The sequence below is a fragment of the Pseudophryne corroboree genome, chromosome 6, assembly GCF_028390025.1.
Source record: "Pseudophryne corroboree isolate aPseCor3 chromosome 6, aPseCor3.hap2, whole genome shotgun sequence".
Classification (NCBI taxonomy): domain Eukaryota; kingdom Metazoa; phylum Chordata; class Amphibia; order Anura; family Myobatrachidae; genus Pseudophryne; species Pseudophryne corroboree.
In genome coordinates, this window is record NC_086449.1 from 305,926,884 (window position 1) to 305,941,451 (window position 14,568).

General features: G+C 45.3%; 1 protein-coding gene across 3 annotated transcripts in view; it reads right to left on the reverse strand.

Moving 5' to 3' along the window:
- THSD4 (thrombospondin type 1 domain containing 4) overlaps nt 1–14,568 on the reverse strand; it is a 1,279,073-nt gene that overhangs the window by 865,976 nt on the left and 398,529 nt on the right. For all 3 annotated transcript variants that reach the window (XM_063926205.1, XM_063926204.1, XM_063926206.1), the window contains exon 5: nt 6,429–6,861. In XM_063926205.1, the coding sequence (XP_063782275.1) occupies nt 6,429–6,861 (433 nt within the window). The remainder of the gene's footprint in view (nt 1–6,428; nt 6,862–14,568) is intronic.

Consider the following 14,568-nt stretch of genomic DNA (forward strand, 5'->3'; position numbering starts at 1 on the left):
CCTGTCCCTTTAGACACCCCTTTAGAGGGCACATCTTGAGAGCCAACAAAACCTATAAGATCACTCCCACCCGCCGGGGTGGCCAGCACAAAAGGGGTAAGAGCAGTGACACAACGCAAGAACCGTTAATTTTCAATCTTTCTGACCGGGTGTTAAATACCACTGAACTTGCGGTGCTCAATAAAGGACTAAGTTTTGTTCCTACAAATCTTCACGATCCCTTTAACTGGAACAGGGACTTGCATGCATTTTCACGCAAACTCCGTCTCAAGGAACATTTTAAAGACAGACTGGAAGACTCGGAGACCTCTATCTTCTCTACCTTCTTGAGGAAAACGTCTAGATCAACGTATGATCCACCTTCCACGAATGCCTCTTTGAAAGCTTTTCATAGATTATTAGATGAATCTATTTCCAAATTCACCGCTGCTCCATCTAAAATTAAATTTAATCTTTCCAGAGACGAGTCCCAAGCCTTGGTTGCATTAGGCTCGTATGACGACATAGTAATCAGGCCTTGGATATTGTGTGTACATGCTACAGATGCCTGACAGGGTATGTTCTTTCAATCTCCGCACTTGTTTTTAACTGTTGTATGTTTTTGCATATACATGTATTCTGTGCCTGTACGTTGGTATGGGGATGTCACTTTTACAAAATATTTTATGGTGCCTCCGACTCTCCTTTCTCCTCACGCAGAGCCCTCCCTGCCTGACCTTCCTATTTCAGCCCGAGGTGGAACGCAGTGGAAGCTGACGGTGGAACGCATGCAAAAGCGTTCCCTTGGCAACCATTAGTCGTGGAGGCGGAAATGACGCTGCGGAAGGTGCAGTGAGACCGGGACGCGAGGGAGGAAGTGAGGGGAGGAGACGCTGTCGGTGGGGGCTCCTATTTATAGTGGTAAGTGTCTTTACTGTTTATTTCTGTTCATTCTGAGGACGGGGCTTGCTGCCCCGAAACGTCAATGTTATGAATTAAATCTTTTCTCCATGATGTATGATCTCTGAGTGCCGTTTTCCATTGGACCGCTATATATATATATATATATATATATATATATATTTGCAATGGTGCGGCAGTCCACCGAATAACGGGGGTAATTCCAAGTTGATCGCAGCAGGAAATTTTTTAGCAGTTGGGCAAAACCATGTGCACTGCAGGGGAGGCAGATATAACATGTGCAGAGAGAGTTAGATTTGGGTGGGTTATTTTGTTTCTGTGCAGGGTAATACTGGCAGCTTTATTTTTACACTGCAATTTAGATTGCAGATTGAACACACCACACTCAAATCTAACTCTCTCTGCACATGTTATATCTGCCTAGCCTGCAGTGCACATGGTTTTGCCCAACTGCTAAAAAATTTCCTGCTGCGATCAACTTGGAATTACCCCCAAAGACCGCTCACAAGCATGGGTTGATGAACCCATGTTTGTGAGCTGTCTTTATTGGGCGGAGTGCCGCACCATTGCAAGTATATTGTTCCGACTGGGAAAGTGCGGGCACCTGCCAAAGTTACATACTTGATTATTGGAGTGCCGGACTGCGTCATATATATATATATATATATATATATATATCATAGTGATCAATGACTAGTAGAACTCATAAAAGATTCCTTAGGAATATCAAGTCAAACTCTCTCACAGTCTTCAAATCTGTAAACATTCTCTAAAAACCTGTCTTTACTACCATTTACGCTATACCAGTGGATTTTGAATAGGTCACCCTGAAAAGTTAGGGTGATTGGTGGGCAGGACATTCCAGTTTTGCTAAATAAACAAACAAAAATAACTGCAGTACATGCTGAATAGGAGGATAAAATATCTGAAGTTTTAAGTTCTTTGACCTTATTGATTTTGTGCCCTCACATCATCCACCCCTCCCCCCATCCTTTATATAACTTTATTTATATTGATAAGGGCATTTTAAGAGTTAGCTAGCCCATGTGCAAAGTCTCCTTCCAATCCACCCCAGGGAGACTGTCAAGAGTTATTTATAAAGCTACAAAGAACAGGTCCACAGTGCAAATCATATCATGTGATATCGTGGGCATATTTGTACGTTAAAGTGGATTAGTATGTCACGGTGCACATATTCTGTAGTGTGATAGGTTTTGTGTCTGAAAAAAATTAGGTTGTTGTGGTGTTGCTTCAAGAGACAAAACCTATGGAACATTTTCTATTTTGTTTTTTACTGTGAAAAGAAGGCATTTCACCCACGTGCTAAACCACAAACAACACGTCAGCCAATGTAGGTTTGGTTATACATTAAAAGCAATATCAATATGCACAAACAGCAAGATAACAAAATAAATATAATGTACAAATCTGACAAATGAACTAAAGACAGTCCATTTGTGTCACTATCATTATGACTTGTTTAAAAGATAAATAAAACTCCAGTTAGGAGATTTTTAGAGGAAAAAAGTAAAAAGCTAATGGTTGGATGTGATTATTTTTTACTTTTGACTACATGAATATTTCTGGGACTCAGGGGTAGTCCTACTACAAAGGCACCACAGACAGCAAAACCCACTATCCCTTCTTGGGTGTTGAGCCCCCAGATACACTGCTTCTTACCATAGTGGGTGGTAGATGTCTGCTGCTCATAGTAGTAGTGTGGTGACTGGATATGGGAGTAGGAATGACCTGTATATCTGACCAGAATGAGCTCTGCCCAGTAAAACAGGCTATCACAGCATTTTGCAGCTCAATATTGCCTTAGTTATCTCTGAGAGGAATAAAAAGTAGGTTGTCCGGTAGATGGCAGTACTTACCAGTGGATGGGTGCCAGGTTGGTCTGTTAACAAATTGTTTCCCTTGCTTGTACAATAATGTTCTGTGGCATATTGTTATCGATGAAAATCTGCTGCAATTGTAAAGTTGATGGTTGTCTGGTGGTATTACCTTTTGATGGGGTGCTCAAAGAGGAGAAACATTATTGTCCCCGTCTAATCGCATCAGTGTCACCAAACCTGGGAAACTCTAAAGCAAGTATACCCAAACAGCAGCCCACAACCACTTACAGCTCTCCACCTGCTGAAATCAGGACCTCGGGTTTCAGCAGCGTGGCAAGTCTGTGAAACAGCAGAATGTGCCGTGCTCTGCATACCAGTGACGCGCGGTGGGGTGAGGCAAGTGAGGCAGAGCCTTTCCTGTCATACTAACGTTCGTGGCAGAGTTTTGACTGCATAAAGTATATGAAAAATACAAAGAATATGTTTGAAATATCTTCTTTACATTATTCTAATAATTTTTATAACCAAAACTCTGGAGTAAACTTTCTATGGCAGGTGAGGCAGTGCCTCACCTATCTATCTTTTCCACACATCTCTAATCAAAACTCACCAAATTTCCAGGAGTTTATACTGCTGCACCCGTGTATAATTCCCAGATGTACGCTTTGGCTCATATATTGCATGTAAATTTGCCTCTGGTGCTAGCCAGTGCGTCCTGAGCTATTTAGCTCACCGCACATCCCTGCTGCATACTGAGCCATCAGATGAGCCACACCACCTTTTGTATTCTAAGGAGAGACTGGGGTAGTGCGACCCCTTCAAGTGCCAATTTCCAAGCCCGCCACCTGTGGCCTTTTTAGACTGGATCTCGACTCCAGGGACAGCACTGCATAACTCTATAGCATCTCGGCTCCAGGGACAACACTGCAGGCCTCTATAGCATCTCGGCTCCAGGGACAGCACTACAGGACTCTATAGCATCTTGGCTCCAGGGACAACACTGCGGGCCTCTATAGCATCTCGGCTCCAGGGTTAGCACTGCGATACTCTATTCAGCATTATACTTATCTAGGGTAACACTTGAAATTTACAATTGCATTTTTCATCAATATGCATCATTTTATACATATTCCATTAGGACACTGCTGTACAGCATCAATTACTGTGGCTTACTATCAGTTGGGGAATTGATGTATATAATATGATTTGGGGCTATTACTGTGTGGCATATTATCAACTGAGGCAAAACTACAGTATGTACCTTATTATCAATTGGGGTCATTACTGTGCAGAGTATTATTAATTGGTGAGTGTATAACTGTATGGAATGGGGATGAGTCAGTATACAGATATGAGGCCAAGCTCCTGACTAAATGGAATGAGGAAAACCACTTGTCACTTAATACTTAATAAACAAAGGAAATCATAATTGATTTTAGTCATTCAAGGAAAATAAGTATATAACCTTCGTTCCTGACGGCAGACAGGTTGAGAAGATGAACAGTTTTAAATTTCTGGGCGTTCACATCGTGGTCTACTCAGCACAGGTGCCCCTACACGTTCATTCAAGGGAACTAATTAAAAAAAAAAATAATATGTCCCTCCTGTGTTGTGCCATCTTTCCACACAATTCCATACAGCGAATGGCTGTATTTTTTGAATAGTTGTAGCTAACCACCAATCAGAATGCTGACAGCCATACGCTGTCTGGCTGCAGGCTGGGAAGTAGGTAGAGAATGTTGCTTTGCCGCTCTGACTGTATGACCACCATCCACCCCTGCCCAGTGTGCCTATATGTTATGATGGCCCTGGGTCTACTAACATCTCTTCTACATTAAAGAAGATACAGCAGTGCCTTTATTTTCTGAGAATTGCCAAAGCGTATCCTTGTGAATTTGTATTACTGTGCTGTTTACAGAATTTTAACTACTGTAATTGTTGTTGGAAATGTGCGTACAATTGATGGCCTAGCAGAGTTCATTTACATGCCAGCGGATTTGTAATTCACTCAAGTACAACTCCAGTTAACTTAACCAGGTAGCGTGGCTTAATTGGACAAGTGATGGTACAGCACTCACTGTGACACTGGTTGATGGGCATGAAGTGGAGCTTGTAGTGGAGTGGGGTTCAGAAAGATCACCAGCCAGTAACGCTCTCCTGGATGCGGGTAGCAGTGCAGGGTAATGGAAAAGTGTTATTGCAGGGTAAAATATCGGAGGTCTCGTGGAGCTAAGGGGGAGACGTCCATCTCCCACTATTGTATGTCACTCATACACAGTAACAAGATGGCGCCGCACATGTACAACAGTAGTAGCGGAGGCCACCTTGGTAAGGGAATGAAGGCGGAAGAGCCATGTTAGAGGCTGTGCAGTAGCGCATTCCTAGTCTAACAAATGTATCATTATGTGGTATTAAAACAGAAATAACATTTTGGCCATTACAGTTGGCTACATTATAAAGATTGTCAACTGGGATATCATAGTGTGACATATTATCAATTTATGGAATTACAGTATTGTGTGGAATATTATAAATTGGGGCATCAGTGTGTCATATGAATTTGGGGCATATAACCATTTTATTGCATTACGGTTGCATTATAGCACAGCTAGTATAATCATTACTAGTACATTTATTTACTTATATTTTCATTAGTTATACTATTTCTTACAATGAGATTTCAGCAAAGAGACCTTACTTAATTGCTGGGAGGCTATCTGTACGAAAAAAGGTTTGGGTCCCCCTGCTCTGTAGTGTCAAGAGTGCCTAAATGGAATAACTTATACTGAGATATAGATTGACTCTCAATTCTTTGGAGAGATCTGCAGAAAAAATACCTTTATTTCACCACTTCCATTGAGTTCTTGATACCCTGCTTTCTCTTTAAAGCTGTCTGCAACACTGTTTATCTCTAGGAGTAGGTACATCAACAAGGTATTTGTACTGGATCCAAGGATTGATACTGGTTATAAAACTACAACCATTAAAAGTTCCAACCAAAAGACTCCAAAATATTTTTCCAGTTTCATCAAAGTGGATATGTGTTAATCACCCATGATCTACAGTAGGCATGTCAACGCACACAGGCATTAAACCAGAATCTTTGCAAGAGAGTGGTTTATTTTTCCATGCAACAAACATGGAAGCCAAAGTTATTTTGCTTCTGTGGTATTGTAAAGGGCCCCATACACTAGAACGATTATTCCCGATTTCAGTCCAATTCGGGCATTCGGCCCAATATATTGGGTGAAATCGGGCATTTTGGCTGTGTATCCGATCCGATCTGATGCACGGCCCCGTGAGCATCGGATCGGATCCTTCAGATTGAATGTGCTGCACATTCAATCTTGTTTGACCCTGCAGGCATGGCTGGGATCGGCCAGGATCGCCCAAGATACATCGTATGCAAAAGGACAGCATACGATGCATCTTGGCCGATCCTGCCGCCCGGGAGACTGCCGGGGTGATCGCCAGCGATCGCCTGCGACATGTCAGATGGACATGTCGCAGTAGTGTATGGGGTCCTTTAGACTAATTAATCTGCACAGTGACAAGGCACAATGTTCTGAGACATTTATACTGCTAGTTTTAAACACTATTTACTCATTGCTATGGCCAGTTTAGCTTCGTTTTCAGCAACCAAATATATTTCCACATATTATGCAAAAAAAAATAGTATTTAACACTTACATTTTTATTGCACAGCTTATGCTGTTTGTAGGCTCCAGTACAGGTGATGGCTGTAGTTCCATGCTGTCCTGGTTGTTTATCTCGGTGCAGATGGAGTGAAGTAGAGCCCTGTCTGGATACATCCGGGACTAAACTCTGTGATATTGGCATAGTTTGTGAAAAGGAAGACAGACGGTGATTAACTGAAGGTTCTTCTAACTGTGACCTGACTGGAGGATAAACTTCTTGGTAAAAGTTACCCAGATGCATAGATGGCATGCTGGAGAAGCGGCTCTGGGACGCATTCTGCTCTCGTGTAGGCTGTCTCCCAGACTGACGCAACTGTCTCTTTTTTCTTGGGGAATCTTGACCTGTATCACTTTGTAGCGGTAATATATAAGGAACCTTTCCATATCCATACGATCCTGGACTGATTGAAGTTCTTGTTCGGTTTCTAGATTGGAACAAATAATAATGTAAAACGTGCAAAAACCAAAAAGTCGATTCAAACGCTATTATACAGTACAATATAATTTGCTAGCTATTGTATACTCACAGTACATGACAAACACAAATTGCTGCAGATTTTCAGCGTTTTATTAAACGTTTGGATAGGTTAAAGAGTTTTGAAAATCAAAATAGACCTAAATAATTAAATATTTTGGTTTTCTTATTAATCAGAGAAGTAGTTAATTTATTTATTATTTGTGATGAGAGACTCCAAAGCATTTTGTATTTTTGAAGAACAGAGTCAGATGAGGGGAGGAGAATGGCAGTCATATGCAGGAGCAGAAAATTGCAGGCATATGCAGGGGAGGAGAAAACAAATTACTCCATCCCACTCCCGCATCCAAGATTTTGCCCGTGTTATTCCCTACATCTGGAATTCTCCATCCCACTATCAGACTCTCCACCTCAAAGCTTCAAATGGGATCTCAAGACCCTCTTTTTCATCAAAGCAATTCAAGCTCTCATCCTAATCCACTGCACATTCTCACCATCTTCCCCATCTGTCACCCCTGTCTGTCTCCCCCTTTTAGTATGTAAGCTCTCACAGACAGGGCCCTCATGTACATTTACTTATTTTACTTATACTATCATCTTCGTCATACTCCCTACACATAACCTTTGGTTTCTGCCACCCTGCTGCTTACTTGAGTGTTATTACCGAAGATGCAGCAATGTTTATATACAATGTACTTGTTCTGCATTGTCGTGTACTGTACTGTAAATCGTTGTTTTCTTGTTTTGCTCAATTGTTTACGTACTTTGTTAGGCAATTAGGAACCCTTGTATCACCATATAAAGCATAATCAAAATAATAATAATAATAATAATAATAATAAAAGGGATGCAGGGAGGCACTCTCCCTGCTCTGCATCCCAGTGCCGAGTTCCCTTGCTGATGCCAGCTGCTGCGCCTGTCACACTCTATGACAGGCAGCGGCACCGGCAGCATGAAGCCTCCTCTCCCCTCCCCTGTTACAGACTCACCTCACACAGTGCAGTGTGCTGGATGGCTCTAAAAGGGGGTGGGGCTACATGGGAATAAGAGGTGGAGCTACATGGGACCAGGCTGCAGCCTGCAACACAGGAGGACTTCTTTATGTAAGTGGCTGGAAAGAGTGAGTGAAAGTGTGTGCAAGTGTATATGTATACAGCGTGTATGTGTATATATATATATACAGTATCTGTGTGTGTATATGTATACAGTATCTATGTATATGTATGTGTGACTGTACTGTATGTGTGTAATGTATGTACAGTATGGTGGTAATTCCAAGTTGATGGCAGCAGGAAATTTTTTAGCAGTTGGGCAAAACCATGTGCACTGCAGGGGAGGCAGATATAACATGTGCAGAGAGAGAGAGATTTGGGTGTGGTGAGTTCAATCTGCAATCTAAATTGCAGTGTAAAAATAAAGCAGCCAGTATTTACCCTGCACAGAAACAAAATAACCCACCCAAATCTAACTCTCTCTACAAATGTTATATCTGCCCCCCCTGCAGTGCACATGGTTTTGCCCAACTGCTAAAAATTTTCCTGCTGCGATCAACTTGGAATTACCCACTATGTGCGTGTGTATGTGGTATATGTGCGACTGTGCAGCATTAAATGTGTAAGCGTCACTGCTACAGGAGGCGTTGCATCTTATATAAGCGTCACTGCTACAGGAGGCATTGCGTCTTGTATAAGCATCACTGCTACAGGGGCATTGCGTGTGCAAGCATCACTGCTACAGGGGGCGTTATGTGTGTAAGGGTCACTGGTACAGGGGGCGTAACGTGTGTAAGTGTCACTGGTATAGAGGGTGTTACGTGTGTAAGCATCACTGGTATAGGAGGTGTTGCATGTGCAAGCGTCACTGGTACAGGGGGCGTTACGTGTGTAAGTGGCACTGTTACAGGAGGCGTTACGTGTGCATCACTGGTACAGGGGGCGTTACGTGTGCAAACATCACTGGTACAGGGGGCGTTACGTGTGCAAGCCTCACTGGTGCAGGGGGTGTTATGTGTGTAAGCATCACTGCTACAGGGGGCATTGCGTCTTGTATAAGCGTCACTGGTACAGGGGCGTTATGTGTGTAAGTGGCACTGGTACAGGGGGCGTTACGCATGCAAGTGTCACTGGTACTGGGGGCGTTATGTGTGTAAGCGTCACTGGTACTGGGGCCGTTACGTATGCATCACTGGTACAGAGGGCGTTACGTGTGCAAGCGTCACTGGTACAGGGGGCATTACGCGTGCAAGCGTCACTGGTACAGGGGGCGTTACGTGTGTAAGTGGCACTGTTACAGGAGGCGTTACGTGTGCGTCACTTGTACAGGAGGCGTTACGTGTGCAAGCATCACTGATTCACGGGGCGTTACGTGTGCAAGTGTCACTGGTACAGGGGGTGTTATGTGTGTAAGCATCACTGTTACAGGGGGCATTGTGTCTTGTATAAGCGTCACTGGTACAGGGGGCGTTACGTGTGTAAGTGGCACTGTTACAGGAGGCGTTACGTGTGCATCACTGCTACAGGGGGTGTTACGTGTGCGTCACTGGTACAGGGGGCGTTACGTGTGTAAGCATCACCGGTACAGGGGGTGTTACGTGTGTAAGCGTCACTGGTACAGGGGGTGTTACGTGTGTAAGAGTCACTGGTACAGGGGGTGCAGGGGTGTCTCTAGAGAGGAGGGGACCCGTGTGCAGACTCCGTGTGTGGGCCTCCTCCTCTCCCATAGCCGTCACGCCGCTGCTAGCACTCTGAGCGCTTTAGACTCTGCCACAGTGCCAGAGTCTACAGCGCATGCGCAGCACTCGGAAAAATGGCCGCAGCGCCATTTTTTCGGAGTCCTGCGCATGGCTGTAGACTCTGGCACTGTGCCAGATTCTCTAGTGGTCAGTGCGCTAGCAGCGACATGACGGCTACGGGAAAGGAGGGGGCCCACACACGGTCAGTGATGAACTCCGGAAAGGTAAGTATAGGATAAATGGATGCAGTGTGTGTGGTGTGGGGCCCTCTGGACTCAGGGTCCCGTGTGCACCGCACACACTGCACCCATTGAGGGGCGTTACATGTGTAAGCGTCACTGGTACAGGAGGTGTTGTGTGTGTAAGTGTCACTGCTACAGGGGCCGTTGCATCCATTTTGTATAAGCGTCACTGCTACAGGGGGCATTACGTGTGCAAGCATCACTGGTACAGGGGACGTTACGTGTGTAAGTGTTACTGGTACAGGGGGTGTTACGTGTGTTAGCGTCACTGCTTCAGTGGGCATTATGTGTGTAAGCATCACTGTATCTTGTATAAGCATCACTGGTACAAAGGGGGTTACGTGTGTAAGCATCACTATTGCAGGGGACGTTACGTGTGTAAGTGACACTACTACAGGGGGTGTTGTGTATAAGCGTCACTACCACAGGAGGCGTTATGTGTGTAAGTGCCACTACTGCAGGGGGCGTTATGTATAAGCGGCACTACCACAGGGGGCGTTACATGTGTAAGCGGCACTACTACAGGGAGCATTATGTGTATAAGCATTATGTGCGCTGTCCCCTTGTAAAGCATGGGAGGCCGCAAATTTATATTTTGCAGGGGTGTGCCGAACACCCTAGCACCGGCCCTGGGAGAGGGGTATGCAAATGCAGAGGAGGAGAAGGGTTTGCAATGCATATGCAGGGGAGGAGAATGGCAGTCACATGCAAGGGAGGAGAATGGAAATCACATGTAGTAGGGAAAGGACAGGCATATGTAAGGGAGGAGAATGGCAGTCGCATGCAGGGGAAGAGTATGGCAGCCACATGTAGGGGAGTAGAATGGAAATCAAATGCAGGGGAGAGGGGTAGGCATATGCAGAGGAGGAGGAGAATGGCAGTCATATGCAGGGGAGAGGGGTAGGCATATGCAGAAGAGAATGGCAGCCACATGTAGGGGAGTAGAATAGAAATCAAATGCAGGGGCGAGGGGTAGGCATATGCAGAGGAGGAGGAGAATGGCAGTCATATGCAGGGGAGAATGGCAGTTATTTGCCATACAGCTGTATGCACTGTATACAGTGTGTGCTATGCTATGCTCGCTAGGAAAAAATTACATTCACAAGAAGAAGGGAACATTAAGGAGCATATATCTGAACACTCTACCACAATGATCTTGCTTTATCAGAACATTACATATACATAGTCATTCAGAGAAAGTACTAAAAAAATATATACCATATTTACATGTGAAGTACAGCCAGTAGATAATAGTCTACAATATATACGTTTAATAGTAGAGATGAGCGCCTGAAATTTTTCGGGTTTTGTGTTTTGGTTTTGGGTTCGGTTCCGCGGCCGTGTTTTGGGTTCGAACGCGTTTTGGCAAAACCTCACCGAATTTTTTTTGTCGGATTCGGGTGTGTTTTGGATTCGGGTGTTTTTTTCCAAAAACACTAAAAAACAGCTTAAATCATAGAATTTGGGGGTCATTTTGATCCCAAAGTATTATTAACCTCAAAAACCATAATTTACACTCATTTTCAGTCTATTCTGAATACCTCACACCTCACAATATTATTTTTAGTCCTAAAATTTGCACCGAGGTCGCTGTGTGAGTAAGATAAGCGACCCTAGTGGCCGACACAAACACCGGGCCCATCTAGGAGTGGCACTGCAGTGTCACGCAGGATGTCCCTTCCAAAAAACCCTCCCCAAACAGCACATGACGCAAAGAAAAAAAGAGGCGCAATGAGGTAGCTGTGTGAGTAAGATTAGCGACCCTAGTGGCCGACACAAACACCGGGCCCATCTAGGAGTGGCACTGCAGTGTCACGCAGGATGGCCCTTCCAAAAAACCCTCCCCAAACAGCACATGACGCAAAGAAAAAAAGAGGCGCAATGAGGTAGCTGTGTGAGTAAGATTAGCGACCCTAGTGGCCGACACAAACACCGGGCCCATCTAGGAGTGGCACTGCAGTGTCACGCAGGATGTCCCTTCCAAAAAACCCTCCCCAAACAGCACATGACGCAAAGAAAAAAAGAGGCGCAATGAGGTAGCTGACTGTGTGAGTAAGATTAGCGACCCTAGTGGCCGTCACAAACACCGGGCCCATCTAGGAGTGGCACTGCAGTGTCACGCAGGATGTCCCTTCCAAAAAAAACCTCCCCAATCAGCACATGATGCAAAGAAAAAGAAAAGAAAAAAGAGGTGCAAGATGGAATTGTCCTTGGGCCCTCCCACCCACCCTTATGTTGTATAAACAAAACAGGACATGCACACTTTAACCAACCCATCATTTCAGTGACAGGGTCTGCCACACGACTGTGACTGATATGACGGGTTGGTTTGGACCCCCCCCAAAAAAGAAGCAATTAATCTCTCCTTGCACAAACTGGCTCTACAGAGGCAAGATGTCCACCTCATCTTCACCCTCCGATATATCACCGTGTACATCCCCCTCCTCACAGATTATCAATTCGTCCCCACTGGAATCCACCATCTCAGCTCCCTGTGTACTTTGTGGAGGCAATTGCTGCTGGTCAATGTCTCCGCGGAGGAATTGATTATAATTCATTTTAATGAACATCATCTTCTCCACATTTTCTGGATGTAACCTCGTACGCCGATTGCTGACAAGGTGAGCGGCGGCACTAAACACTCTTTCGGAGTACACACTTGTGGGAGGGCAACTTAGGTAGAATAAAGCCAGTTTGTGCAAGGGCCTCCAAATTGCCTCTTTTTCCTGCCAGTATAAGTACGGACTGTGTGACGTGCCTACTTGGATGCGGTCACTCATATAATCCTCCACCATTCTATCAATGTTGAGAGAATCATATGCAGTGACAGTAGACGACATGTCCGTAATCGTTGTCAGGTCCTTCAGTCCGGACCAGATGTCAGCATCAGCAGTCGCTCCAGACTGCCCTGCATCACCGCCAGCGGGTGGGCTCGGAATTCTGAGCCTTTTCCTCGCACCCCCAGTTGCGGGAGAATGTGAAGGAGGAGATGTTGACAGGTCGCGTTCCGCTTGACTTGACAATTTTGTCACCAGCAGGTCTTTCAACCCCAGCAGACCTGTGTCTGCCGGAAAGAGAGATCCAAGGTAGGCTTTAAATCTAGGATCGAGCACGGTGGCCAAAATGTAGTGCTCTGATTTCAACAGATTGACCACCCGTGAATCCTTGTTAAGCGAATTAAGGGCTGCATCCACAAGTCCCACATGCCTAGCGGAATCGCTCCCTTTTAGCTCCTTCTTCAATGCCTCCAGCTTCTTCTGCAAAAGCCTGATGAGGGGAATGACCTGACTCAGGCTGGCAGTGTCTGAACTGACTTCACGTGTGGCAAGTTCAAAGGGCATCAGAACCTTGCACAACGTTGAAATCATTCTCCACTGCACTTGAGACAGGTGCATTCCATCTCCTATATCGTGCTCAATTGTATAGGCTTGAATGGCCTTTTGCTGCTCCTCCAACCTCTGAAGCATATAGAGGGTTGAATTCCACCTCGTTACCACTTCTTGCTTCAGATGATGGCAGGGCAGGTTCAGTAGTTTTTGGTGGTGCTCCAGTCTTCTGTACGTGGTGCCTGTACGCCGAAAGTGTCCCGCAATTTTTCTGGCCACCGACAGCATCTCTTGCACGCCCCTGTCGTTTTTTAAAAAATTCTGCACCACCAAATTCAAGGTATGTGCAAAACATGGGACGTGCTGGAATTTGCCCATATTTAATGCACACACAATATTGCTGGCGTTGTCCGATGCCACAAATCCACAGGAGAGTCCAATTGGGGTAAGCCATTCCGCGATGATCTTCCTCAGTTGCCGTAAGAGGTTTTCAGCTGTGTGCGTATTCTGGAAAGCGGTGATACAAAGCGTAGCCTGCCTAGGAAAGAGTTGGCGTTTGCGAGATGCTGCTACTGGTGCCGCCGCTGCTGTTCTTGCGGCGGGAGTCCATACATCTACCCAGTGGGCTGTCACAGTCATATAGTCCTGACCCTGCCCTGCTCCACTTGTCCACATGTCCGTGGTTAAGTGGACATTGGGTACAACTGCATTTTTTAGGAGACTGGTGAGTCTTTTTCTGACGTCCGTGTACATTCTCGGTATCGCCTGCCTAGAGAAGTGGAACCTAGATGGTATTTGGTAACGGGGGCACACTTCCTCAATAAATTGTCTAGTTCCCTGTGAACTAACGGCGGATACCGGACGCACGTCTAACACCAACATAGTTGTCAAGGACTCAGTTATCCGCTTTGCAGTAGGATGACTGCTGTGATATTTCATCTTCCTCGCAAAGGACTGTTGAACAGTCAATTGCTTACTGGAAGTAGTACAAGTGGGCTTACGACTTCCCCTCTGGGATGACCATCGACTCCCAGCGGCAACAACAGCAGCGCCAGCAGCAGTAGGCGTTACACTCAAGGATGCATCGGAGGAATCCCAGGCAGGAGAGGACTCGTCAGACTTGCCAGTGACATGGCCTGCAGGACTATTGGCATTCCTGGGGAAGGAGGAAATTGACACTGAGGGAGTTGGTGGGGTGGTTTGCGTGAGCTTGGTTACAAGAGGAAGGGATTTACTGGTCAGTGGACTGCTTCCGCTGTCACCCAAAGTTTTTGAACTTGTCACTGACTTATTATGAATGCGCTGCAGGTGACGTATAAGGGAGGATGTTCCGAGGTGGTTAACGTCCTTACCCCTAC